Genomic DNA, 27240 nt, shown 5'->3' on the forward strand with positions numbered 1-27240 from the left:
CCATGGCGACGTGTGTCATACTATTCATAAATGTCTTTCATAATCAGAAAATTTGCGAAACATGAAAATTTTAATATATATTTTTCAATATTTTGAAATGTCTCCTGTTTAAAAATATTACCAATTATTAAAAAAAATTTAATATGTATTTTGCATCAGCAAAACCTTACAAATTATGAGTGATTTTGAATTTGAGGGGTACAAATTATGGTTTTTTTTACTGTACACCAGTATGAACAAGGTCTTTTTTTAAGTATTGCTACGTATATTGTAGTTCTCAGTGAGGAGACTACGTTTAAAGAATGAAAAGTAGGTTCTTCCTTTTAACTCACCCATATTGATATTTTAATTATCCAATACAGGTATCTGTACTTTTATTTGAGAAGATGTTTGAGAAGAAGTTTTGGAATAGTTCTTAATTAAAAAAAGTGAAATTATGAAGAGAGATGTGAGTGTTATTGGTTAAAGTAGTACAGCACAGATAGATAAGTAGATAGGAAATAGAACTTGTTATTCCAGGTCTTTTTTCCTGTCTAGAAAAGTATTGTCATAAACTCACAGATTTATGGGTACAGATGTATTGGGGGTTATCTGTATACAGTACAGGGTGTTTCAGACTCATTCATCCATATGAATGTCTCAGGAATACACCCCTGAATTATGAAACAGTTTTCCAAAACACCCTGTATAGTCTCACTGTTCAATTCACTTTACTTTTCAATACTCACTTTGATATTTTTTTTTTTTATAATTCTGTATACTGTACATTTGAATACCAAGTCATTTTGATATTGTTTGCTCCATTTGCATTACCATATTTTATTTATTGTATTCTGTGTATTTAAATTCTGAAATGATTTAATTTAAGATTTGTGGGCATAGTGTTAATGACTAAAGCTCTTTTGTTGATGACAGAAGATACACAACTTATCTTATCATTCAGTCCATGTCCATCTACTGTACCTTAGTCTCCTTCCCACCTCTGTTAAACATCTTTTGTTTATTTGTACAGTACCACATCTGTGCTCTTTAAATTTCTTAAGATTTTATCAGACGTATCTTACTGTCAACCACTCAGATTGCAGGAATATTTTTTCTTCTCATTTCCTTATTTATTTCCTGATTCCTCACCATATGTATTAATCAAACTTCACATGTACCAGGCACACCTCATGAAGTTCTTCTTTTTTTTAATGCTCATTGTTTTGGTGGAATTTTTTTACTGTAAAATTGGATTGGTGGCAAACAGTGGTCAGTGTTATGCAAGTTCTGACTGAATGCACTAGTTAGTGTAATTTACTGTATATTTTTATTTATTTCCATTTTCATTGAAGATTATTCTTTTAATACCTTTATCATGTGTACAGTATCATTAGTAGTGCCATTACTAATACCCAATGAAGCCCTCTTATATGACTCATGCTGTAGGTAAGAAATAACACTATTGCCAACACATCTCTATTGGAACCATGTTATACTGATCTCTTGTAGAGCTGTTTTGCAGGAACACGTCTACAGTGCTATAATAGGTATGCCAGCGCAGTACAGTGTTTACAAAAAATATATATCGTAACTCACCTGCTTCATCATCTTTATATTTCCTAACTTGTCTTTGTACTTATTTATTCTGCTATGCTGCTCATCCTTTTATATTAAGATAATTGACTGTTGCAAATTTTCAGTTTGCTTTACAACACTGGCGGTCACATATGAGGAGAGAGAAGTCAGCGGAAGAGAAGTTTAGAGAGCGACCTCTGGTGCTTCGCAAGAGAAGAGAGAAACTAAAAGCTACTGCAAATTGGCCTCTCTTTTATTATAAATTTAACCAAGATCATGCACTCCCAAACCTCTTATGGAACTACAAAGTGAGTCATATTTCACTGAGAAGTTGATAACATGTTAATGTGCATGACAAAGACTGTCTGCTTATGATGATTTCTAAACTTTAATATTGTTTAGCTCTTCATGTGATGTTATTGTTAACCTTACCTCACTTACCCTACAGTATAGTGTTCCTCTGAAGGGATGGTTATGACAGTAGAACCTCCAGGCCACCTTATCACTGTACATTTATTATGTCCTTTGCCTACTCTTTCCTCTCTTTTCTCTCCTTACTTATTGCTTCACAACTCCCTGCCATCTTATAGGTTGTCTCCTTCTACCAAATACATTAACTTTATCCAATATCCTCTGTATCAGGATAGTTCTCTCCTCTCACTACAAAATTTATTATCTGTATTCTTGATATTTTATTTTATTTATTTAATTTTTTTGGGGGGGAGGGGATAATTTTTTTAGGAAATAAATTCTGTTTTAGTTAGTGGGGTTAAAATAACTTTGTGTTTTCTGTTTCACTTAGACACGAGAAGAATTGCGGGTAGCACTGGAAGCAGAAATGAGAGCCTTTAATGAAGACCGTGATGTCAGAGGAGGGATGGTCATTGCATGGAACCACCATGAGTTTGAAGTACATTACATGTTGATGCTTATGTCCCTAAAACACATTTCTCTATGTTTACTTGAATAATTTTCTTAAGTATTGTTACATTGAATGATGCTATACAGTGAACACAATATTAAAGTAAATGCAGGTATGAGTTTCAGTCCATATGTGAAAAAGGTGGAAAATTATCTTGATATGTTACTTGGAACCTTTACGGTATCAATTTTCTTTAAATTAGTTTGAATTTTTCTTTGTAGGTAAGCTACCCATCACTAAAGGATGAGATCAAGATTGGTGATTACTATCTACGGATCTTACTAGAACAAGAGAACAACACTTCAGAGGAAGATTCACCTATTAGAAAGTCGTAAGTTATCAGTTTAATCTTGTATGCCTGATTTTAAAACCTGTTTACATGTGTTTGTGTCGTAAGTTTTTGTTCTTGCTCGTTTTTGTGTAGAAGTAAATACGGTACATTAATCATTTCATGAATTGTATTTTTGTCATGCTTTCTTATAATACATCAAAATTACTGTAGCTCAGTTGCACCATTAATGTTTTTATTTCTTCCTTAGATATGAGTTCTTCAATGACCTTTACCACCGATTCCTCTTGACCCCCAAAGTGGCCATGAAGTGCCTCTGTCTACAGGCCATGGCTCTTGTGTATGGCTTGCACCACAAAGACATTGGCCAGTTTAATGACACGCGCTACATCGTTACCATGTTATCCCGTACCTGTGATAAATTAGAGAGAGACAGATTACTTCTGTTTTTAAATAAGGTGAGACTTTTTCATAATACATATTTTTTTTATATCTTGTTTGCTCTTTGTTGCATCGTAGTAAGGCTGCTTATATACAACCTTTACCAAGTGTTTCTTTTACACTCCAGCAGCCATCCTGCAGTATCATGGAAAAAGGCTTACAAGAGTTCCCTATGCACATCATTTAATATCAAAGATGTAACATTAGCTTGAACTGCAATGTTCCTTTATGTTGGATTAGTTACTATGTATCTGAAGTAATTGTTGCCAAAGGCTTCTTATCAAAACAAGTTTGAAGAATTTAAGAATTTCTTGAGTAGTCCAAAAAATGATGGAAGCATGTAAAGCATCAGGTGAGTTACCTAGCTTTGCTCAGATAGAGGGACAGGAGATAGACTATGACCTTTCTCAAGGCCATCCGCACCTCTGTCCCAAATTGTAGCTCTATCATCAAAGGTGTGGAAATGCAAAAGGAAAACACACATGTGAAAAAGAGTTAAAATAGGACATGCAGTGCAGTATTTACACATCCCTGGTAGAAGACAGGGTAGATGAGGAACTATTCAAGGAAGATAGGTGATGAATGGCAACAGTGACGAGTCTATAAGAATATACAAGAAACTGCTTGGTGAAGCTGTGGTGTGTTATGTCAGAGATAAAATTATAAGTTGAGGGAAAATGTATTATTGGTTTGAATATACAATAGTAGAAATACATCTGAATAGATTCAGATATTTAGAAAAATTCCTTTTCAAGAATATAATGGATAATTAAGCAGAGACTAAGAGTACTGCAGTGTAAAAAGAGGAGTATGGACTGTTGAGAATGAAACTTACTGTTCCCAGCTTTTAAGTGTATTTTAGGGAAACTCGTTTTCAAAGATATTGATTGGTCAATAATGGGGATGTACCGGATAATAAATTGGTCAGATATCTGGCAGTTTGCAGTTGCTGGATACCAGATAGCTAGCCTGGGACTTGTTTAGAATTTAGAAGTTGCCCTCAGGATGAGTTAAGAAAGAAAGTTCTTCTCAGGACAACTCTTATGGTGAGTTGTGCTTGTGGTATTAATTGTTTTTTCCTTCCCCCAGGAGTTTATTTGTGTGTGTCTGGACCTATTATGTGTAAGCCTCCCCTGTTGTTACTAATACTGTAGTACCTGTAGAAGTATGGAATTTTTTGTATGTTCACTCATGTAAAACTGTTTGGCTCACTAAATTTGAGACAAATATAATACAGTGGAGTCGCGTTAATTTGCAGGTTAGTTACTGGACCAGAAGACAGCGTGAATTAACAAATTGTAAATTACAGTTTAATTAATTCATATGGAGATAATTAGTTTGGTTCCAGAGGCCAAAAAACTAATGAACTGTTCCAAAACTGCTTTAATAATCACTAAACATCATACATAATGTATAAAAAAATACAGTAACACAGATATTGCACAAAAAGTAGTTCTGTTTTACATAAATATCTCCTTCCCGTCTCATAATTTAATATGGGTTACACCAATACTCCATTGAGACAGCCAAGCACCAGGCTGGCTGTGACCATACTATGTCAACAAAGAACCAGGAATTTAATACCACACAATATCTCTTTTGTGGTTGATTTTTTATTTTTTATTTTTTATTTTTTTTATTGATTACGGTACAATAATGTTTCATTAACCTGGTGCCAAATGAACCTCAATAATATGGGAATTATGGTGAAATTGTGGGGGGGGGGTCAGTCCACCTCCCACACACAATTCACTTTTCATTTCTGTTATTTTACATTTTTATATTTTCTGTATTTCTAAGTCAAATTAAAGCATTAAGATAATATTTACACAACTTTAATGGTTTCTTTTGTAAATAAACACTGCGGCAGCTGATGCTCTCCAGCGAATTATGAATAAATGGCTAAGAAATTAAAAAAAAAGAGGTAGTAATAGAGGTACTGACAAATTTAAAAATGTGAATTATTACAACTCCATTGTATATTGGTCTGGAAGTTAGAGAAGCGGTTATCAAATCTTTGTTAGTCATGAGGATTTGCTATTGTTCTGATGATTCTTTTTCTTTAATTTCCAACAGTTAATATTAGAGAAGTCCAATGTGCGTGAGGTTGTTGAAGCAGGCGGCGTGCGCATCCTTTCTGACCTGTTGACTCTGGCACACCTCCACGTCAGTCGTGCAGTCATGGCAACACAGACTAATGTGATTGAGGCGTCACCTGATATGGCCAGAGACTCAGAGAAGGAGTGGTATTATCAGGTGGGGAGATGTGAAGATTATGAGCTTTGTTATTCTCTTAACATGTGAGTTTTGCATTACACAGTAGTTGTATTGGAGGAAGATACCTTGTAAGATCATTATTCAAAGGCATAAAACTAGGGAAAGTAAATCTTACAATGCATTAAAGAAATCCTAGAATGCTGAAATTTTAATCTTTTATCATGATACAAAATGTAGTTCATTTTTGTCAACCATATTAGCCTCAAAATCTTGTTAATATTGTAATGAGTATAGTACAGTATAACAATTACTTATTGTTTTATAGGGTTCTAATAAGGAACGGGCTGGACCATACAGTTTTAAAGAGCTGAAAGAAATTTGGAGTAATGGTACTTTAAGTCCCAAAACACTCTGCTGGGCCCAGGGTATGGACGGCTGGCATCCCCTGACAAATATTCCCCAGTTGAAGTGGTCCATGGCAGCAACGGTAAGGGCACTGTTGTACTGTTGTGGTTCGGAATGATGAAAAATTTATGAAAAGGCTACCAATATTGAATACAATTTATATTATTTGAAGATATTCTTTGAATATTTAATGGAAACAATTATGATTTTGTCTAATTTATGAATTCACAACTTCAGCGCTTCTCTTATCCTCATCTTGGAATTCATTTGCACACAAATATTAACACTTTTGAATTGAATTGTGTGTAGACAGCTGTAGCCTCAGTGTGAAAGAAAAGTTTGCAATAAATAACGTAGCTGATGACAATTTGTGTGAAGATACAGTACATGCAAAGGCATTTTTTCATCATCAGACATAAGCTAAATTACAATAACTGACAGAGGAGCTTATACACACAAAGGTTATGATCTGACATTGTCATTGTCAGGCCAGATGTTGTCATAGTCAGGTTAGATTACATAATGTCATAGTCAGATCATATTACCTAAAGCAGGGTAGGGGATTAATGCTACTCAAGTAGTCTAACTTGAATGCATGTCTGCACTCAGCCATGACTGATAAGACACTAGCAGGCCTACAAATAATTGGGCCACCTCTGTACCTGCCAGCTGATCAAATGGGATGAATCTATCTGGCAATACAATTCAAAGTATGGGTGGGAAAATTATTAATGCATATGGTGCCATGATGGTACTGGCGTTGTTTACCACATAGGGTGCGGCAATATAATTGAAAGAGTTAACCTGAGGGTACAAAAGTATCCCAGCTCCTTTCATTAAGTTTTAGTAAAATAATGAGTGTCTTTACAATCACATGATAGGTTTTTAATTTTTGTTTTAATGTTTCCAGGGTAATGCAGTAATGACAGAAAGTGACCTTGCCACCCTCATCCTCAACATGCTCATTACCATGTGTAGATACTTCCCATCACGAACAGAAGACGGAGCAGTCATTCGTCCGCTACCCCGCATCAAGAGGTTACTCTCTGATTCACTCTCTCTGCCACACATCGTCCAATTATTGCTCACTTTTGATCCAGTCCTCGTAGAGAAGGTCAGTCTTGGGTCCTCTTTGAACCCATATTTCTTTTCTTGGCATCACTAACACATTACAGTATATATTTCTTTAGCTTAAAAAAAGTATTAATAGCATTACTAATTGAGTGGTTTAAAGATTTATTGTTTTTGTTCTTGATTTTTAAAAGTACAACATTAAGGAATAAATACTAGAATTTGTGGTGCTTTATGGGCAGTCATGCCTATGGGATCCACTTTCACCCTTTTCTAACTACCTCCCCAAAACAGTGAATGGAAGAGGTATTTTGAATTTTCTTCTTGGTAATTTTTTTTGCCTTGTATATATCATATTAATGCATATACCCTTATTTACACAGGTGTCCACACTTATGGTGGAGATCATGCAAGACAATCCTAACATCTCAACTGTCTACACGACTGGTGTATTTTACTTCATCCTCATGTACATGGGGTCCAACGTGCTGCCCATTGGGTATTTCCTTCACATGTCACATATGCAACAGTCCTTCAGGGCAGAGGAGGTAATGTAACAATATAGGTACCAGGTTCTTCACTACGGCTACCCCCTACCCTCTTCAGCTGAGTAAAACAAAAATCAAGCTTGTGTTTTAAAATCCTAGATGACAAATTAACCCCTAAAGTATACAAATTACCCCCAGTGTTGTACCCCGAGATGCAAAAAATACAAATAAAAAAATGCCTAATTTTTGGTGTATGGAATGTGCAAATCCAAGACAAAGTCTTATACAGGCCACCTAAATGGCATAGTTGACCATCAAAGATGGACCAATTCATGCTTTCTGGGAACCCCTTAGATGGAAAAAAAATAGATTTAAGTTATTTTTTGGACTTCTCCATACGTACAGAATTGATTCTAGAGTGTGTAAATATTATAAAAATCCTTGTGTTTGCCTTAAATGGACTGGGAAAGTGGACCGGTTCACCCCAATGGTAAATAACTGATGTGAAGGAATATGAAAGGCACAGATATATACAGTACAGTACAATATAGTATAATGCCGGTGAAAGAGCAGATGAGGTGGAGGGTGGTGAGGAGGTGTCAGGGAGGTGGGGGAACAAGTGGAGGTACTGTAGTGAGGACAGGTTGAGGAGGCAGGAGAGAGTGGAGGTGAAGTGGTGTCCACATGGGATCATGGTCAAGAAGTTACTGAGGGACCCTGCTAAGGCAGTGGGGGAGGCCTACAGTTACCACAAATCATATTTCTTCATTTTAGTAGCCACAAAGTTTTGTATTCCTGGCAAAATAAAGGAATTCAATTTGAATGCAAAACCATGATGAGCCCTACATAGATCGATAGGGTAAGTACCCTACTAGGAACACGGGTCGATGGGGTTAGTACTTTAGGGGTTAAGGATATGTGAGGTGTTCCAGATGAGAAATATAAAAGCAACAAAGCTTAAAACACAGTTAAAGTTTCGCTATTTTGAAATTAGTTTAATGTTATAATACAAACATCTCAAGCAGTTTGTCTTAGTCTGGCTTGAAACACTTCTTATTATGATGCTGTACTGGGATTGTAGGTTTTCAAATAATTGGTCAATGTTTTAATATGTCAGAAAGATCCCATCCTTCTTTTAGTTAATACAGGCATGTCATTACAGTATATAATTTCATGTAGGAGATCTTACTTATTTGTGGGCCATCTGTTAATCTTCTCACTTGCCATGTTACAACAGAACTCTGGAGGTGACATCATGCAACAAAGCATTCTGGGCCAGATCCTGCCAGAAGCTATGGTGTGCTATCTTGAGAATTATGGTGCTGATAAGTTTGCAGAGATCTTTTTGGGAGAATTTGACACACCTGAGGTAAAAAAAGAATATATATATTGAAATACAGTACATTGTACATTGTAATGTGAAATAATTGTGTCTTTTCATAATAGATACCCTTTCCTTTGTGGTGGTAGCATCAATTACTTCACTTCCACAGGTAATATGGAGTAATGAAATGCGTAGACATATGATTGAAAAATTGGCCTCACACTTAGCAGATTTCACCCCACGGCTGATGAGCAACACAAGGGCCCTTTACCAGTACTGTGCTATCCCTCATATCACGTACCCTCAGCTACAACATGAGCTCTTCTGTGACATTTACTACTTGAAACATTTAAGTGATGTGGAACGCTTCCCAGATTGGCCCATCAAAGATCCTGTAAGTACCATTTAGGATACAGATTTTCTTGAACTGGAGCTTTTTTAAGATAGAACCATTGTAGTCTCAATCTTTCTAATACTCTTCAATGTCTATGTCTTACCTATACCTTTATTTGAAAGTTATTGAATATACTAACAAGTGGTAATCTGAATTCAAAAGTTGTTTGTCGTAGTTGACATGATTTTTCTTGGAATGGTTCAAGGTTATCTCCGTTAGCTGGAACAATTGGTGTGAGCACTTCCGGAAATTCGAGATTTCCGACTTTGAGAGAGTTGTTTCAACTCAAAACCGGAAAAAATTCTCTCATCCCCGGAATTTTCGGGTAACGGAAAACTGTTCTTGGAAGTTCCAGAAATTGCACATACATCATCTCTCGAACCTGGAAAAATATCCCCCATCCCCGGTATTTTCTAGAAAATGTGCCTCACAGAAAATAGTTCCCAAAGTGGAAAATTCCCGCTTTGGAAAAAAAATTCCAAGAAAATTTAAATTCCGGCTATCGGAGAGTGCTGGTTAAGAAGGATTCCAGCTAACGGAGATATTACAAATATTGCATTGCCTGAGTTACTGTTTGCACATATTGTAGTGGCTTGTGTTGAAAATTTAGTACAGTTGCCATGATTTGGCTGCTCAGAATAAAAATCTTGTTTCAGTTTTTGTTAACTAGAAAATGATGAAATTTATTTATATTCTATCTAGGAGAGTATTGGTAGAATACAACATGCCCTTCAAATTTACAGATAGTTAATTCGCAGACCTCGACTGTTCGCATATGACACCCTGGATGTAAAGTCACTCAAAAAAGTCCTGTCGCGAACCATGAACCCCGAGATTCAGACTCTTAAATCCGAAGCATTTATGGACAGAATAATGTATCAGTGTCTACTGCTTCGGGTTCACGAGTCTGAATCTCGGGGTTCGTGGTTCGCGACAGGAATTTTTTGGGTGACTGTACCTAAGAATGTCTAAGGGTGGTTTTAAAGTTATCGGCATTTTTGCTGCTGGGACAGGGAGCCATTCATTCTTGAGACAGTAATTTCCTTTACCATGTATTGTATATATGTGTGTGTGTGTAGACACACATACACAAAATACATACAAATAAATAATAATGGGAAAATCCTCTCACAAATAATCAGAAACAAATGTACAGGTATTAAAAAATGTTGAGTCTACCCTCAAGTCGACCCTGTGCCTTGTTATTAATAAAGCATGGAGTGGACTTGAGGGTAGATTAAAAATTTTTTAATACATTTGTTTCTGATTACTTTTGAGAGGATTTTCCCATTATTATTTATTTATATGTTTAGTGTGTGTGTGTCTACTCACACACACATATATACAATACAGGTAAAAGAAATAATTGTCCTAAGGCCAAACACACAAAGGGAATACAGCTACTCCTTGACTTACGACATACTCAACCTACGACCACCCGGACATACGACCGCCTCAGTCATACCAAAATTTTTTCAAATTACGTATTTTCGAGTCCCAACATTAGTGATTGCGCTGTGTACTGACAAAATTTTCGTTTGTAATTCACTTAAAAATGGCTGGCAAGCTTAAAAGTGAGAGTTTTGTGGTGCTGAGAAGAAAAAGAGACACCCATTTTAGATTTTCTATGTATTATTTAAGCATTTTCGACTTATACGACCAATTCGACTTATGACCTGGATTTGGGTCCCTAACCCTTCGTAAGTCGGGGAGCAGCTGTATACATTTCTTTGTACACAAGTAAAAATGTAACTCCCTCCGGTTAGCAAATTTTATTCACGGATTTGGCAATTTGCGGTCATTTTGAGAACCTAACTCCCGCGAATTTGAAGGACGTGTTGTATTGTTTTTTGTGGTATTATGACCATTATGTATATTGTCCTGTATAGTACAGGGTACATGTATCATAAGAGTAAGATATTTGGTGAATTTATATTTTATTGGAATGCTGAAGTATTGTTTTGTTTAACAGGTTGCACTTCTGAAGAGAGTTTTAGCAGCGTGGCAGAGTGAAGTAGAGAAGCAGCCATCATCAATGACTGTCGATGATGCTTACCATGAGTTAGGCCTTGAACATGACTCTCGGCACGATGATGCTAAGATTCGAAAGGCGTACTTCAGACTTGCCCAGAAGTACCATCCAGATAAGAATCCTGATGGAAGGGTAATGGACACTTGCATTTAATTTTGTCTTTAACATTATAAACAGTAAATGGTTATTGATATGGCAGCATTACACATCTTTGCTTTTAAGGAAAATCAAGAGTAAGTTTAGATGCCTGGGTCTTCTTATTTGATTTAATGGGTTACTGTATTTTGTATATAAATATTCATTTAAATCATTTAATATGAAGAAAATGCTCAATTTGATTCAAGAAAATTAGACCAAAAAATTTATTTTAGATATTATATAAAGACTTATCATTATTAAATTTTTATGTACATTTATCTATTTAAAATTTTGATTTAAGTACTTTTTCATTTAATTTTTGTCATAGGATAAATTTGAGCGAGTGAACAAAGCCTACGAATTCCTATGTAGTCGGTCAGCGCACGCAGTAGATGGACCCGACCCAAAGAATATCCTGCTAGTTATCCGAACACAAAGCATTCTCTTCTCACGATACAAGGAAGGTAATACTTTAAAATTTTCAGAGATATTATAAACATAAGATCTTGTGTAAAACTTTGTAAATTGAATTTATTGAGAGAGGTGTCTTACTGTAAGTAACTGCTTTATACAACTGGATGTCCTCATGTATATTACTGTACTGTACATACAGCTCCTCCCCGACTTACGACCACTCGCACTTACGACCTGCCTCAGTTGTACCAAAATTTTGTCAAATTACGTATTTTCGAGTCCCAACGTCAGTATACAGAGAAAATTTTTGTTTGTAATTCACTTTAAAATGGCTGGCAAGCTTAAAAGTGAGAGTTTTGTGGTGTTGAGAAGAAATAGAGACACCCATTTTAGATTTTTTATGTATTATTTAAGCATTTTCGACTTAGGACCATTTTGACTTATGACCTGGATTTGGGTCCCTAACCCCGTCGTAAGTCGGGGAGGAGCTGTAGTTACAAGGGGTATAATAACTAGGTCACTCATATTTTGCAACAGAGAGAAGCAAATAAGAACCAACTGTGAAATTACATTTCAGTGTTTGGAATTTGTTCATCACTGTATAGCTGATTTTATTTATCATATTTTTTCATAATTGATCCACCCTTTGAGTCTTTGCATTAATTGGATCTTCTCTTTTGAGATCAATATCATATTGTGACTCTCTGTAGTGACTTTACTTATGATCACAAAATTTATATCATTCTTTGATGGTTTATTACATATTCACATTTCACACTAAATTTTGTTTGTGGGTATTGTTGTCGTTTTGGTCATCCAGGAGGTTAGGTTAGGTTAGGTTGAAATTATGTTTTTCCGATGGTTTTTTTATGTGTTTTGAACAGTTAATTTCAACCTCCAAATTGGTGAATGACTGAAACAATAATTTTACCTGTTTTTGTTGCATGAAAGTTTTAGTAATTATTTCATTGGTATTTAAAAAGTACTAATATAAAATTTTATTCACAGTTTTGGCACCATATAAATATTCTGGCTATCCAATGCTTATCAAGACCATTCAGTTAGAAGCAGATGATGAGCAGCTCTTTAGCAAGGAAACATCACTTCTTGCTGCAGCTGCTGAGCTCACCTACCACACTATCAACTGCTCTTCACTAAATGCTGAAGAACTGAGAAGAGAAAAGGGCCTGGAGGTGAGATTTAAAATTATATGATACTAAAAGCAGTAAAATATAGAGGAACAAAGATAACTAGTGGACACCAGCTGCTTCATCTCAAGCAGGGCTGAAAGTTCTCTCAGTGGGAATTATTATGTCTCAGGGTTGATATTCATAGAGCTAGATGATGCACCTAAAGATAGTAGTGACAATGATCAATAGTACGGGATGCCAAACACACACAAACATTATGTCCCTGTCCCTGAAATATGAGATTAAGACTATGACCAGACAGGGTTGTTGGGGCACTACTGTATTGGGCATGGTGTGCACAGAACCACTCCTTATCTCAGTAAGGCCTCAGATTGAGTTAGGTAGCCTTTCTTGTCTGAAGATGGTTTTATCTTTAAATGTGAGATCACCTGCAGGTTAACTATTTATCTTGCAGCAAAATGTAACTAAGTACTGAAACAGTACAGTACGGAATTGAAATTTTCTCAAAAAATCGTTCCCAAAGCCGGAATTTTCCAGAAAATTCTGGCTTTGGGAACTATTTTCCGAGGGGCACATTTTCCGGAAAATTCTGAGAAAATTTTCCCGATACCCAAAAAATTCCGGGGATGAGGGATATTTTTCCGGGTTCGAGATATAATGCAATGGGCAATTTCTGGAACTTCAGAGAACATTTTTCCGTTACCCGGGAAATTTTGGGGATGAGGAATTTTTTTCCGGTTTTGAGAGAGTCGTTTCGTTTCCCGGAAATCTCTCATTCCCGGAAGTGCTCTGCACCAATTGTTCCGGCTAATGGGGATATCACTGTATGGATCAATACCGTACACTACTGGCAATTGGAGTGTTATGTTCATATTACACACTAGCTGTAATAACTAAGGTAAGTGAGAATTAGCAAGTTCCAACCTGCACCAACTGACCATGTGGTCAATAGCAAATAGTGCTACCAATATCACATCTTACTGGCTGAATCCACTAATTGTACCAGACAAAAAGACATCTGTTATTGGGAATATCTGGTACTGTATTGGGAAGTCTATATTTGAGAGAGTTTACTGTTTATTAGTTTCTACATGCACTGGCCTCCTTCCCTTGGCAAGGCCACTTCTAGTTGGATGGCCATTAAGTAACTAAGGTATGGTATAAAAAAACTGTGGTAGTCATGGAAACTGTAATAAAAGGAAATGCAAATAATTTAAGAATTTCAGGAAGATAGATATACTGAATAATGTTTCTCATTCCTTTCAGGTACTGCAAGGTGCCTATAACAGGTGTGTAAGTGTACTTAATGCCAGCAGTAAACCCGGTGACGTTGCAGTTCAAGTGTGCACAAACATAGCGCGATGCTACACAGCAGCTGCCTCTTTCCCCATGTGCCGAGAAAAGCTCATCGAGATGTCACACTTCATCAAAGATCTGTGCCACACTCTGTACTTTAAGGTAATAATTAGTTTTGTTTAGAGATGGAGTGAAAATCTGTGTATTTCCTATCTTTCATATAAAGAATGAATGCTGTACGGTCTCCCCTTCCCACTTAGAAGCAGAGTCACTGCACATGATCTTTTTATGGTGTACAATGCTTCATCTTTCAAACTTATTCTTTACTGCTTTGTTTCAGACTTATCTTATATCTTATTTAATTTTTTGTGTTAATTTCAACACTCATGAGAACTCATTGGTAATATAGGTGAGTGTATGGAGAACTTTAGTGGATAAACAGATAATAAGGGGAGAGAGATCCTTCGTTGTTAAAGGATGTTCTTTTCCATTTGTGTCTGATATACACCTCAGTTTTGTAGGCTGCATGGGTGATGAGTCATGCTTGGGACTTGAATAGTTTATCACTGGATTGGTAGGTTACAAATATGTAGTGTCAGGATTGCAGTACTGTAATGTAATGTACTGTAATGTATCACTCTCCTCCACTGAGCTGCTTATCTTTCATGAAAGGTTTGATCTTTCCAATTTTGGTCTTATAATCCTCCATACTAATTCCACTTAGCGATGTTAATTTGTCCTTATGAAATTTTTTTTTATATCAGTAATCATAAGTGATGTGCTTCACCTTTTTATTGTTATCTTTTTACATAATTGTTTTGGTAATTTGATTTGTTTATCTTTCCTAGTGTTTAAGATGTTATAGTCATGGTTACTTTATAGAAGAAAATGGAAGGGTGGTAATAAGTTGTAAGTGCAGGTTTCCTTCTCTAACATTAAGTGTTGAATGACATGCTTCACCCTTCAGAAGATAGTCTTATGTGATGTAGATTGGAAACATTGAAAAATTCTCTCAGAAGAAGTGTAAGTCTTTAACTCATATCAAGTGGATCAGATATGTAGTGAAAATCTGCCAGAACAGATCTAAAGTCTTTTGTTAATATGATGTGGGATAAAAAATGAAATTAGACTTGAGTATACGCAACAGGAAAACTTAAAGATTTGTTTGTACTGTACTATACTATTTGTGACCCCCTACTGTGTTGTCCCACATGCGTCCACAGGATCTAGAAATGACCCAGTTTACCAAGGATCTGTGTCATATGCTCTCTTTTAAGGTGAGGGTGGGTTACCAAGCTTCTCTTTTTACACTTTTTTTTATATTTTTGTGAAGTTTTTGCAGCCATACACTTGTATACAGAAAGCTTTTATGTTGATTTTGTTACCTTCTATATTTTGCCCAAATCTACAGTTGGCTTTGATGGATTGGCTGCCTTGATATGACAATTTTTGTTTTTGTTTTTTGGACTACTAAAACATTTTGTTTTATGCTGCATACTGTACTGTACTTTTGGTGGATGATATAACAACTGCAGAGTTCTTTTATCACAAATATAAAATGCTTTTTATCTAATTTTGCTTTGATTGCAAATTAAACAATATAATAATAGGTATCTTTGCTATTATTATTTATATGCATAGTATCATGAAAATCAAGGTTTGCAACAATATTAGTTGAGTATTAGTAGCATCATTAAATTCTAATTTCTTTTTAATGTATTTCATCACTCGGGTTAATATCCTTTACTAAAAATTTTCAGTCTCTTGAGATCAGTAATCTCTTTGCATTTTAGAGTTTCCCAGTTATAACCTCAAAGAATTAGTGCCATTTCCTGTATAATGATCTGCTTGTATCATACTGCAAATTTATAGTCATTCTGGTACTGACCTTTGAACACTTGGTCGGAGGATCTGTTGCCATCATAATATGTAAACCTGCAGCCCATATTATTGTCTCAATGTTCTTACTTATCATCCTCACTTTGCCCTCTTCTCTTGTTATTTTTTGTTTTTTATTTTATTTTCAATCCTTTTATGTGTTTCATTTATGGCTGCCTTTATTTTGCTATGCGAAGACGAAAGTACTCCCACCTTCACCTTTTTTAATCTGAATTTTGGGAATAACTCTTGTCTCTTTTAAAACTGTATAAGGTTTATCTCATCACTTGTAAACCATCCAATCTTAAACAGTTTCTCCTGTTTTGAGTTCAGTCTCAATATGCAGTTTACTTTTTTTCAGTTTTGTTCATTTTAGCAATTTTGTAGTGTAATTAGGTACAGTATTGTGTTTAGTGGTTTGTTCTACTGGCTGAGGTGTTGTCGTGTTGTGTCATTTATATTTTGTTTCATATTGTCAATCAACATTTGCTATCTTGTGAACTGTCAGTCAGACCAACTGAACTTGACTTAGTGTCTGCAGTAGATAGATTTCAAGTGTTAAAACTGATTCTCTGAAGTGGCCAGTTGAATTATACCAGTACATTTATGAGTATGTATTAGGATTCTTTCAGGCCCTGTGTTCATGTCTTTGGTCTATTTCCGAATTCTGTAATTTTGTGCTAATTTAAATCAGACCTGATATGGATGTTGCATTTGATAAATTTACAGTGATTTTATGGTCTAGATGGCCTCTTCAGCAGTTTGATTTCCATAACAACTAGGTCTAAAGATTTACCTCCAACTTATTTAGAACTACTGAAACAATTGGTGCAAATGTTGACAAGCATATAGGTTAAGACTGAATAGTTCAAGTTTGTTCAAGCATTATTGGTTGTTAAAAGGTACAGTAGCCATTCAGTCAACAAATGTAAATTGATAAAGATTTATTTAAACTAAGAAAACTGGCTTCCCATTGAACATTATTAGTCTCCTCATACTGTACATGTCTCTCGTTAAAGTTGGTACCGGGTCCTCCTGTGGCCCTTACAATACAAAGTTCATATGATTTACATCGCACCACTTTCTTGTCCACACAGCAACCTTTACACTCCCACCATTATTCATGTCCTCTTTCATAAGGTTGTTTTGGTTCAAGAGCTGTGGCCTGTCTGAATGGTGAAGACTGGTCATCAACTGGTTGCTCTGTAATTTAAATTCAAGCAGGAAGATGAGTAACCAAACTTAGATTCGAGCAAAACATTCGTAGTTTGCCAACATAGTTTTTCATATGACTATTAAATAGCCAAAGATATGTAAATAAGTGAGTCAGAGTAATTTTATTTCTTAATGTAGTGCTCAAAATATAAACATTTGGGTTGATGTTTGCTTTTTCGATTTTCTAAGAAGCAAAAAATTAAAAATAAATAATGCTAACAACCTGTACTTCCAGGAATTCCCCGGCTTACAGTCAGGAATGTTTATATCATCTTCATTTACATTGTATCTCCCGCAACATTTTATACATTTAACAGTGAAAAGCTGTTACCTACTCTTTGTAAAGTCTCCCTCATTTGTCAAATCATATACTATTTATAATATTTAAAGTGAACATAATCACAAAACTGACTTAAGTTATTGTGTTTACTTGCTTTTTTGTTCTTGACAGTGAGAAAGCCTGTGTGATAGAAAGTGTTTGTCTGGCTCCTTCATTTCTATTGTGGTTTTAATGAATTTTCGTATGTACAGTTCAGTGACCTTTCTCAACATGTGGCACCATTGGAATCACTTTATGAATGAATCGGTAACGTGAGGTGAGCAGTTGCCAACAGTATATTTTTGGGGTAATACAGTATTTTATTCATAAAGTGATTCTGACTGTGCCACATGTTTGGAAAGGCCACCGAGGGGTGGAACACTATGCCTGTGGGCTACTGTACATCCTGTGGCACAACACCTAAGATGGTATTTAACCCTATCATGGCCAAACTCAAGTGATGTAATTTTACCATGAAAACAAAATGAAAATACCCTGCCAGTATTTGTCATCAAAAACCCTGCTAATTAGCACTATACTGTATCTGGTTGTATGGAACAGTATTATATACACTATACATCCACAAGGACTATTATGATGATAAGCTGTCTGTAAATTTTTTAAGTTATGTTGAAAATGTAGAAAGTGAAAGAAATTTTGGCGCAGTTTGTTTACATCACCACATACGTACCAGCTGGTGTGGGATACGTTTATCCACTTAAGTTTATGGTGGGCGCCTAGAGATGGCAGCATGTACTGGGGTCTAGTGTGCTCCATGGGATTCATAGAAAATGGAAGTTGACTGGAAGAAGGGGAAACTTTTTTCAATGACTGTAACTACAGTTGACTGTCGCCTTCAAGGGTAAATAAATAGTTGTCAACAGTCCACAAGAAATTTTAAAATTGCATGCGTTGAATATTTGTATCCAAACCCATCTTTTATATGAATGTGGTGACTCTTAAACCTCAAACGACGGTTATTGTCACATGATGATCCAAAAACGAACGCCGGATGTGGGCATGAGACAACGAGGCATCTTTCAAATGTTCCAGGTAAAAATTTCCACATTTAGCCAGCCAGGTGTCTCCTCAGCAACCCCTCGAGCCTATTAGATAAGTCAATCACCATACAGTATGCCTCAGTGCGTTGCAAAGAGTCATGGAGGAAGGAGATACAACTTCTGCTCCTGCCTCTCCCCTTGTGAGTGCAGCAGTGCTACCACTGTCGGCAGAGCCTGGGCCATCGTGTGAAAAAAGATATAGAAGAAAGAAAAACCTTTCTACTGAAGAAATTGATTTCGAGTTGGGAAGGATGGAAGAATTGGACGATGCTAGTGGTGACAGTGACAGTGAGTGGGAACCACATTATGAAGATATAAGTAATTTCTCGATGGAGGAAAGTGAACCTTGGCAACGCCGGTCTATACCACGCGACGCACTAACACGAACAATGGCTGAGCCTGCTACCCAGGAAAGTGACTTTAATAGTACCCAAGTAAGTGACTCTGATTCACCACCAGCTACTACTATACCTCAGGATAGTACCAATTTTGCCTTTGTTCAGAGTGATGGGAGAAATTTTGTGCCAAACATTCCCGACTTTGATCCACCGACACCAGGCCTGTGTCAGAATTATCGGCTTCCAGAGGACAGTAAATATGTCGATTATTTTTTACAGATCATGACCATAGATATAGTAAATATGATTGCGAAAGAAACAAATGATTTCCATGAATGGTACAACAGTACACATGGTGTCACTAAAATATTATTGAGAGGACATTTGTTTGTTCTTTTCATAGTTAGTGCAACTCTCATGTTATAACATTCTACAGTATTCTGTTAAGTTTGCCCTGAAAATATAAATTTTATTTAAAAAAAAGTGTGGATTAGGCCTACTGGGGATATTGCAATAAAAAAAAATTGGTTTTCTACCTTCTGGGTGTTTGTGGAAAAGATTACAAAATGGGTGACGTGTAGGGAGGCAGCCATTACCGCTAGATCCCACAACATTGCTACATTCGATGATGTCATGGCTATTATTTTACTGCCTTTTTATACTCAAAGGAGAGTGAGAGGGAGATTTTTATTGCAATATTTGCAATCTATATGACATCCAATCGAATGATATATACCGTTTATATCAATTCCATTAGATTTTTTTTTCAATTTTCTAAATTAGCCCGTCTGTGAGGGGCAATGAAAATTCTCCTAGTCCGACGTTTGGAGGTTAACAGGATGGATAGATTTTCTTGAAACTTGACAGATCATTAATTTTCTAGAGCTAAAACAAGTTCATTTACACAAATGATTTAAATATTTTAGCATAGAGATTTAGGGCCTTTGAAAATATAATACATGTTTAATTTTTGGGAGATGTATACATGTGATATCTTGCTGCCATATGCCATCTTATACATTATTTATACGGTCAGGTAAAATAGTCATGCTCCAAAGGTTGTGGTGCTGAATACATTATTAGTTATTTATATTACTGAGAGATTTGCCATATGTTCTTTGAAGACCATCTTTCCATCATATGTCTTCATGATACTGTATAGTCACTAGTACAGGTAATACAGTACAAGGTGAAGGTCTAGTGTGTCACACTTTGTTTTCAGGACCTAATGGTATCACATTCATCCCTTATTTTACTTTATGTGATATCATCTGTCTTCAACACATTTTTCAATATCTTCTTCATAAATACTGTTGTAATCTCAACAAGCCATCATTTTCTTCTTGTTCGCTTTTTTATTCCTTGCTCTGTATTAGAGTCTTCTTCCTGATGAAGGTGAACCTTTGCACAAACTGGGGATGAACTGTTATAATCAGTTTACCCAATACATTACTCTCTGCAATTGTGTGCATCCTCAAAGATTCTTTCTTCTCATTTTTTCTTTTCACATTATTACAATTCATGCCTTCAAAAATTATTTACCCCTTAAACATTTAATGTGTTGATGCCATATTGTACATGCTTTGGTGCATGTAATATCCCTCTCCTATATTGTACTCATCCATTTTACCTGAAACCCATCACTTTGTGGTATTTCCCTGCATCCATTTGTTATCAGCAACCTGCAGACCCTTAAAGTATGTGTGGCTTAACTCTAGAAGTGGTAGAAAAAAACATGTCAGTTACCTGAGCATGTCTTATTAATAATGGCATTTGGTTAAAAAATTGGTGAGAATGGTGCATTCTCCTCATGCTTAAACTAACAGACTCCACTGCAGAAAGCTCCATTCAAAGTTGCTTTGCCTTTAGCTGAATAACCATTCTCAGCTTGAATTTTGCCATTGTCTTTAGCTATTTATTTTGTGTTTGTTTCACATCAGTGATGTAGTTGAGACGACAAACAATATCATCGGCAATTTTAGCTTTATAGATCACTTGGAGGGGGGGGGGGACAAAGCTTTAAGTGTGCATTTTTGGCGCTAATCATCAGGTGATCCATAAAGGCTAAAATTGCACATGGTCTCGGTCTGTAATATGTAGCTAGCTTATTTGGTACTGTACTAAGGTTTTTACATCCTTGAGTGGTATTGATTACAACATACAGTAATTTGAAATCTATGTGGTTAGCATAGATGTGTGTTTTGAATTTTAAAAGGAAACATTAATAACATTTTCTTTTGCCCCACCAGTCTTTATTGCGTGTCTGCTCGGTGGGTGTGGAGTGCGTGTCAGCATTGGCCATCGATCAAATTCTTCAAATGAACTTACTTCAAGCTGGTATCTTGTGGCACCTGTTACTTTTCCTCTTTAACTATGACTACACCCTTGATGAAGGAGGTGTCAGCAAGAGTGAAGATTCTAACCAACAGGTAATATTATATAATAATGAATATCTTTGGTTAACCTCAGATGTTGCCTCTTTCATAAATAACCTGACCCTGGTCAAGAAGATCAAAACCAATGCTAATGTCAGCATACTTGAGCATAGGTTTTGTTCTTCCTGACCAAGTTGATGCTTCCTCCAGTTAATTTGTTTAGGATCATATACAGATTTTAACAGTTTTTCACTTTTAGTATATATACTGTACAGGTTTCTCTCTTTTTGTGTAATAGATGTATTCCTAAAAATCTTTTTTTACTTTCAGGAACTGAGCAATCGCTTAGCCAAGTTAGCTTTGTATGCTTGTGGTCGCCTGGCTGGTCTTTTTACTGAAGAAAACAAAATTACCCCAGCCAACACTGTGATACAGGGAGTACTCCAGAAGCTGCTCACCCCATACATTGTTTCCCTCATCTCTTCCAACTCATCAGAAGAGGTAAATGCAAGTTACATAAGAATATAGACAAGGTATTATTTCTGTATTGTAAAAATGTAAGATCCTCTAAAATTTAGACATCCGGCTAATGTACGGTATAGTACTGGAGCTATTATTCATAGTTTTGATCAGTTTTTCACAGCTATTTTTAGAGTACTGTACAGTACTGTATGCCTTCACCAATTTGAAATGTACAGTTTGTTTCTGAGTATTTCTTTGGGGGATGTTGATTGTTTTTTGTAAAACAAAATCTTTAATTAAGAAAGTAACTTGTTTACTCTAAAAAGAAAATTAGCAATTTGATTTTTTATTGAACCAAAAGTTTTTGAAGGCAACCTTTGGAGAGTAAAAGGTATCCCACTAAAGCAAGTATAATTGAAAGAACAATACTGTAATCACTGCTGAGGTGAAGCCTAATACTCTTCTTATGTGTATTATAATACCACATATAGAATAAGTAATATATGTTTCAAACATTACAGGTGTTAAAGATCCTGACCAGTAATGTAGAAACTCCATACCTCATCTGGGACAATGGAACCCGCTCACAGCTCAATGACTTCCTCGCTACTAATCAGCAAGCTCACGTGCGCACTGGCCAGTCAGACCCAGAATATGGGGCAACCTTTGAATTTGAAGCACACAAGGATGAACTCATAATTGGAGGAGTCTTTATCAGAATATACAATGAGCAGCCTTCATTCCCAATACAGGTAATTATGGAAATCATTTTACTGTATTTCATAAATATAGAAATTAAAACAAAAGATGTCTTCAAGCATGAAAATTTTCAGTTTCTTTTGACATTTGCTTGTCTCTGTCCTTTCATATATGGTATACCTATATAGCTTGTCTTACTCTTTTTTTTCTTTCTATTGCTCTCATACCTTTAGGCATGTGCCAATCTCTCACTTGCCTTGCACTCCTTATGTTGATACCAACTCAATTAATTCTCATTCATTTGGCTTTCTGGTGTGTTTTAACATTACAAAGTTTTCTCATCTTTATTCTTTACCGTGTCAGTTCTTTGAATACCCATAAAAATCTAAATATTTACTGTTAGCATTGATCTATTGCTAGTCTGAAACAGTACTGTAGTACTGTATTTCACATCCATATATGAAGAGTTGGAACAAGGACTTCTTCATTCACTTTCTTCCACATTCATGTTCCAGTCAATTATTTAATGTTCTTATTGATCCTTACCCTTTGCTTAACAGTAATGTTCATAGTTATTTTTTCCAGTCACTGGGTTAGGCAAGACAGTTTTAAGTGGTGGAAATTATATGAAACACAGCTGAGCATTTTTGGTTTATTGTTGCAACTCTATTATGTACAGTTATCTCGAGGTAGACTGTATTTAGATGATCCACCTCTGAGAGCACAGTTGCAGTGGTGCTCTGTCTGAGCTCAAGGTAGGATCTGAGTACACATCCATGTGATCGAGGCCAGTTCATCAATTTACAGGTGAAAGAGTCAGACCTCTTGGCCATGCTTGGAGCATGTGCTTTAATATGCACTACAGTATGAGAATTACATTAGAATTACTTTATAGTAAATGAATGATAAGTTTAAGTTGTTGTGGTTATTGTTATATAATCCTACAGTGCTCTTATATATTGCTCTAACACTCACACTCCTATTTATTAATGGTCTCAAGAGTTCACTTATTCATACTTTTATTATTACTTGATTCTTAACAAGTGTAATAGATATTAGATGTTTAAGAAATAAGTGAATATTTAAAAAAGCATGACTATCATTGAGAATCAAATTCTTTTGAAGGCTTTTAACTTTTAAGACTTGGTTGATGAATGTGCTCATGTTGTCATTTGATTTTGTTATTTAATTATACAGTATAATTTGCTCTTTTTCTTCACTATGTGGCATGATCTGTGTTAACTACTATTTGTTGAGGTAAGAACCCCAGGCTATGTGGAGTCATAAGAGAAACACCTATCACAATAGATCCATTTCAGAGCTGTAGATGATTTTTGTAATCATTAAAAATAATTCATAGTCATGTTTTTTTTTTCACATACAGGTACAACTCTTATTTTTTCATAGTGGCTTAGGTTTAGGTAGTAGATCATTACTGTCTCTAAAGTATGTAAAATGTGTACAAAATGGTCATAACACATTGATGAATATTAGTTCTCTATTCTTAAATTTTTAAGTTTGTTCTTTTAATCCCCTAAATATTGTTACAAAATATATTATTAAAATCCATAATTCACTGCGTATGAAATTGTATGTATTATTTACAACTGTCCTTACTTCACACATGAGAGCCATCGTATAGCAGCACCTTTGATGTGTCTCTTTTTTTCCTTTGATCCCCTTTTTCCGCTTCCAATTTCACCTTGTCATTCCCTAATCTTTCCTTCTTGTCATCCCCTCCTTAGAAAACTTTTGTAGTAGTAAATAATGTCACCTTAGGCCAACCTTTTTACTTTCTATAAGAGTGCTACACTTATAGTTATGCTGGAAAATTTATATTCCAATGGTGTGTTTGAAGTTAAAGGCTGAGTGGTACATTTCTAGTTATACATAAATATATGGTAGGAAAATGCAATGTTCTGAGTGTATGTTTCAGCTAAATGCACTGCATATTTTTTGAGTAAAAGTTTATTTTAGAAAATTAAAATACACTCGTAAAATTTTATGTTTTAGAAAATAAAAAATATATTTTAGTAAATATTATTATTTTGTTAATAACCTTAGAAAAAGTTTGTTGGAAGATTGGTATTCTCAAGGAAGCTCACAGTGTTTAACTTAATAATATAAGTTTAAAAGTAATTACCTAGGTAATATTTTTATGGCTTTAAATCTCTTGTTTATATAAGTATTTATTATTAATACTATATGTATATTTAAATTAATGAATGTACTTTACCTATTAGCGACTGTCTCATCAAGGTATTTATTATCCCAAACAGAAGGCAAAGGAACTGACCCTCGAGCTTCTCCAGTACATTGGTGGAGAAACCCAATATGTCCACTCCCTCCTCTCTCTCTCTGCCGCCCCAGTCTCCAATCCTCGACTTGCCCGTGTAGGGGAAGCGCTCCGAGCACTTGTCAATGTCATAAAAAACAACCCAGGTAAAGGTTAATGGTAACTGAGAGTTATGGAGAAGTGGCTTTTTGTCTTCATAGTCATTATATACACTCTTTAGCTGCGTGTAAACTCTCAATCTGTTCTCAGTGTAAAGTAATGAGGATTTTCTGATACACTACTGGGTATCTAAGAGCTTTTTCCTTGTATTGTTTCAATTTGCATGAGTTTTAAGTTCTAAGATTTATTGCTTTGTTTTTATATTATATGACTTAATGAAACTCTCACTTTTTTAGTTATGGTGCTTTGTAGATATTTATTCAAGTGCTATTAGCTTTTTATATTTTTGCTCTTGTTTTGAAAGTCATTGGGAAAAAAAATTATCATCCCAATACCACTTGGATCTGATCTGCTGTGAGAAGGATATTGTCCTGTCTGACCGACTGAACACGGCAGGTTTTCTCTGTGCTCTCCAGTTTGTTCCCCGTATAAACACTGGATCCATGGTGATGGCCCTCACTGGACCTCAGGGGTGACCAGTTAATAATCAAAGCTGACAGCTATTCAGTATGAATATATCATTCATCAGTCCAAGTTATGCTTAACTGAAGTTTCAGTTTTTATTTCCTTATTTGAATGATTATAAGCCACACATTACTGTACATGTTGCCATATTGAGGTTAAGGAAGCAAACAGTTATAGGTTATTACCATCAGTCTAATATTATCCTAATTTTATGTAATTGGATCAAGAAGGTATAAGGATGGCTTTTTAATCCTTCAGATACAGTAAATCCTCTCAACACAGGACTAATTAGTGCAAGCCCAGTCCATTATGGAGGATTCCCATAATGGGAGGGTTTTCTTTTCCCCCATTCCCCACCTTCAAAATGCACATCTTATATTGTAATGAGTATTGTGCAGTATATAGAAATTCAACTTACCATGATTATGGGATTCAGTACTTGCTCTTCTGTCTTTAAGCTATCCTGACATTAAGGTGGCAGTGTGTCAGAGATTTTGTGGATAAAATACAAAAAATATTAGTGACAATGTTTACAGAATGATGATAAACAGCACACTGAGTGTAGGTTAAATCACACCCATATTTCCTCTAAGCACATATCATAAAAAAGTATTAATATGCAGTATTCCAAAAATAACTGCAGTATAGTATTTTCAATACACTCTTAACAGATGTTAAGATACACTCTACTGTACTTTAATATAAATCTATTTTATACTGTTCATAATATATTGATGTTATGTTTGATAATGGAGTGTGAATATTTAGTACACTACTAATGTTCACTGGATTTGTTTTTAATTCTTGCTTTGTTGATATTTGTTTTCAATATAACAACAAAAAATATTAAAGTACTTTACTGTACTGTACTGTACTGTACTGTACTGTATATTCACCAAATATGGTACCTAACTTGATCAATTCCAACTTCCATAGTGTACATGATGCACACAGATATGCATTGCTTAATGAAAAATAAATATTTACTGGTAGTAATATTATCAGTAAGCAAGATTTTAGCTGTTTTTATTTTTTTCACATGCAGCGGTAGAATTCTATTCCCATAGCCTCAACCGAAGGCTATGAGGGTGGCTTATAATCATGCAAATATGGTATACTATAACAAGAAGTGACTTTCTAGTGTGAGGAGCATATGGTAGAGCATATTCACTACCTTATATGTCCAGGCATGCATAGATTACACTGTTTTCCTTTATTTTCCATTAATTATGCAGGTAAAACCATTAATTTTTATATAAGTTGTGATACTACAGTATTCTTTTTTATTTGATTAATTTTGACTTAAACTTGCGGATTCTTTGTGTTTTTATCATTATCAGTACCAGATTATTTGTTTTTAATTGTTGATTTTAATTGCAGATTCTTTTGATATGCAGGGTGTCTCAGATTACAGCAATGTATTCACAATGTCTTACAGAGTTTTGTAGAGATTTTGTGGATGTTTTTATCACAACAGCTACATTGTCCTCGCTTGTTAATGTTTAAGGTCTCCCACAAGCAGGGACAATATTCCTGTTATATTACACGAATTCATGCAGTCTCCACTGAAATCTGTAAGGCAGTGTGTGTATATATTTTTTGAGATGCCCTATATTTTGTCATTGCCAATATTCTTATTTTTTTGGGGTTGTAACTCTTGCACGTGAATAAGACTGACAGGTTATATACAACCGTGGGACACTATTCAGATCAGAGCATTAATGTCAAAATTTTTAAGGCATTTGTAATTAACCGCAGGACGAGACTGTATAGCATCCCTAGATGGTGAGCGGGAACCAGGTACTATGAAACGCATCATTGATATTTACAAATT

General features: G+C 35.4%; 1 protein-coding gene across 10 annotated transcripts in view; it reads left to right on the plus strand.

The window, feature by feature from the left end:
* The window catches only part of LOC121876655 (dnaJ homolog subfamily C member 13-like), a 64505-nt gene that overhangs the window by 24996 nt on the left and 12269 nt on the right, over window positions 1-27240 (plus strand). For 6 of the 10 annotated variants that reach the window (XM_042381966.1, XM_042381967.1, XM_042381971.1 and 3 more), the window contains 20 exons: window positions 1683-1865; window positions 2360-2467; window positions 2701-2810; window positions 3019-3226; window positions 5286-5465; window positions 5752-5913; window positions 6742-6945; window positions 7286-7450; window positions 8628-8759; window positions 8884-9108; window positions 11081-11272; window positions 11607-11742; window positions 12701-12885; window positions 14110-14301; window positions 15363-15416; window positions 21200-21379; window positions 21656-21826; window positions 22309-22539; window positions 24766-24928; window positions 27165-27206. In XM_042381966.1, the coding sequence (XP_042237900.1) occupies window positions 1683-1865; window positions 2360-2467; window positions 2701-2810; window positions 3019-3226; window positions 5286-5465; window positions 5752-5913; window positions 6742-6945; window positions 7286-7450; window positions 8628-8759; window positions 8884-9108; window positions 11081-11272; window positions 11607-11742; window positions 12701-12885; window positions 14110-14301; window positions 15363-15416; window positions 21200-21379; window positions 21656-21826; window positions 22309-22539; window positions 24766-24928; window positions 27165-27206 (3223 nt within the window). The remainder of the gene's footprint in view (window positions 1-1682; window positions 1866-2359; window positions 2468-2700; window positions 2811-3018; window positions 3227-5285; window positions 5466-5751; window positions 5914-6741; window positions 6946-7285; window positions 7451-8627; window positions 8760-8883; window positions 9109-11080; window positions 11273-11606; window positions 11743-12700; window positions 12886-14109; window positions 14302-15362; window positions 15417-21199; window positions 21380-21655; window positions 21827-22308; window positions 22540-24765; window positions 24929-27164; window positions 27207-27240) is intronic. The other 4 variants (XM_042381973.1, XM_042381975.1, XM_042381969.1 and 1 more) reach the window with 3 other exon arrangements.

Source organism: Homarus americanus, unplaced genomic scaffold (assembly GCF_018991925.1).
Source record: "Homarus americanus isolate GMGI-L3 unplaced genomic scaffold, GMGI_Hamer_2.0 scaffold28, whole genome shotgun sequence".
Lineage (NCBI taxonomy): Eukaryota > Metazoa > Arthropoda > Malacostraca > Decapoda > Nephropidae > Homarus > Homarus americanus.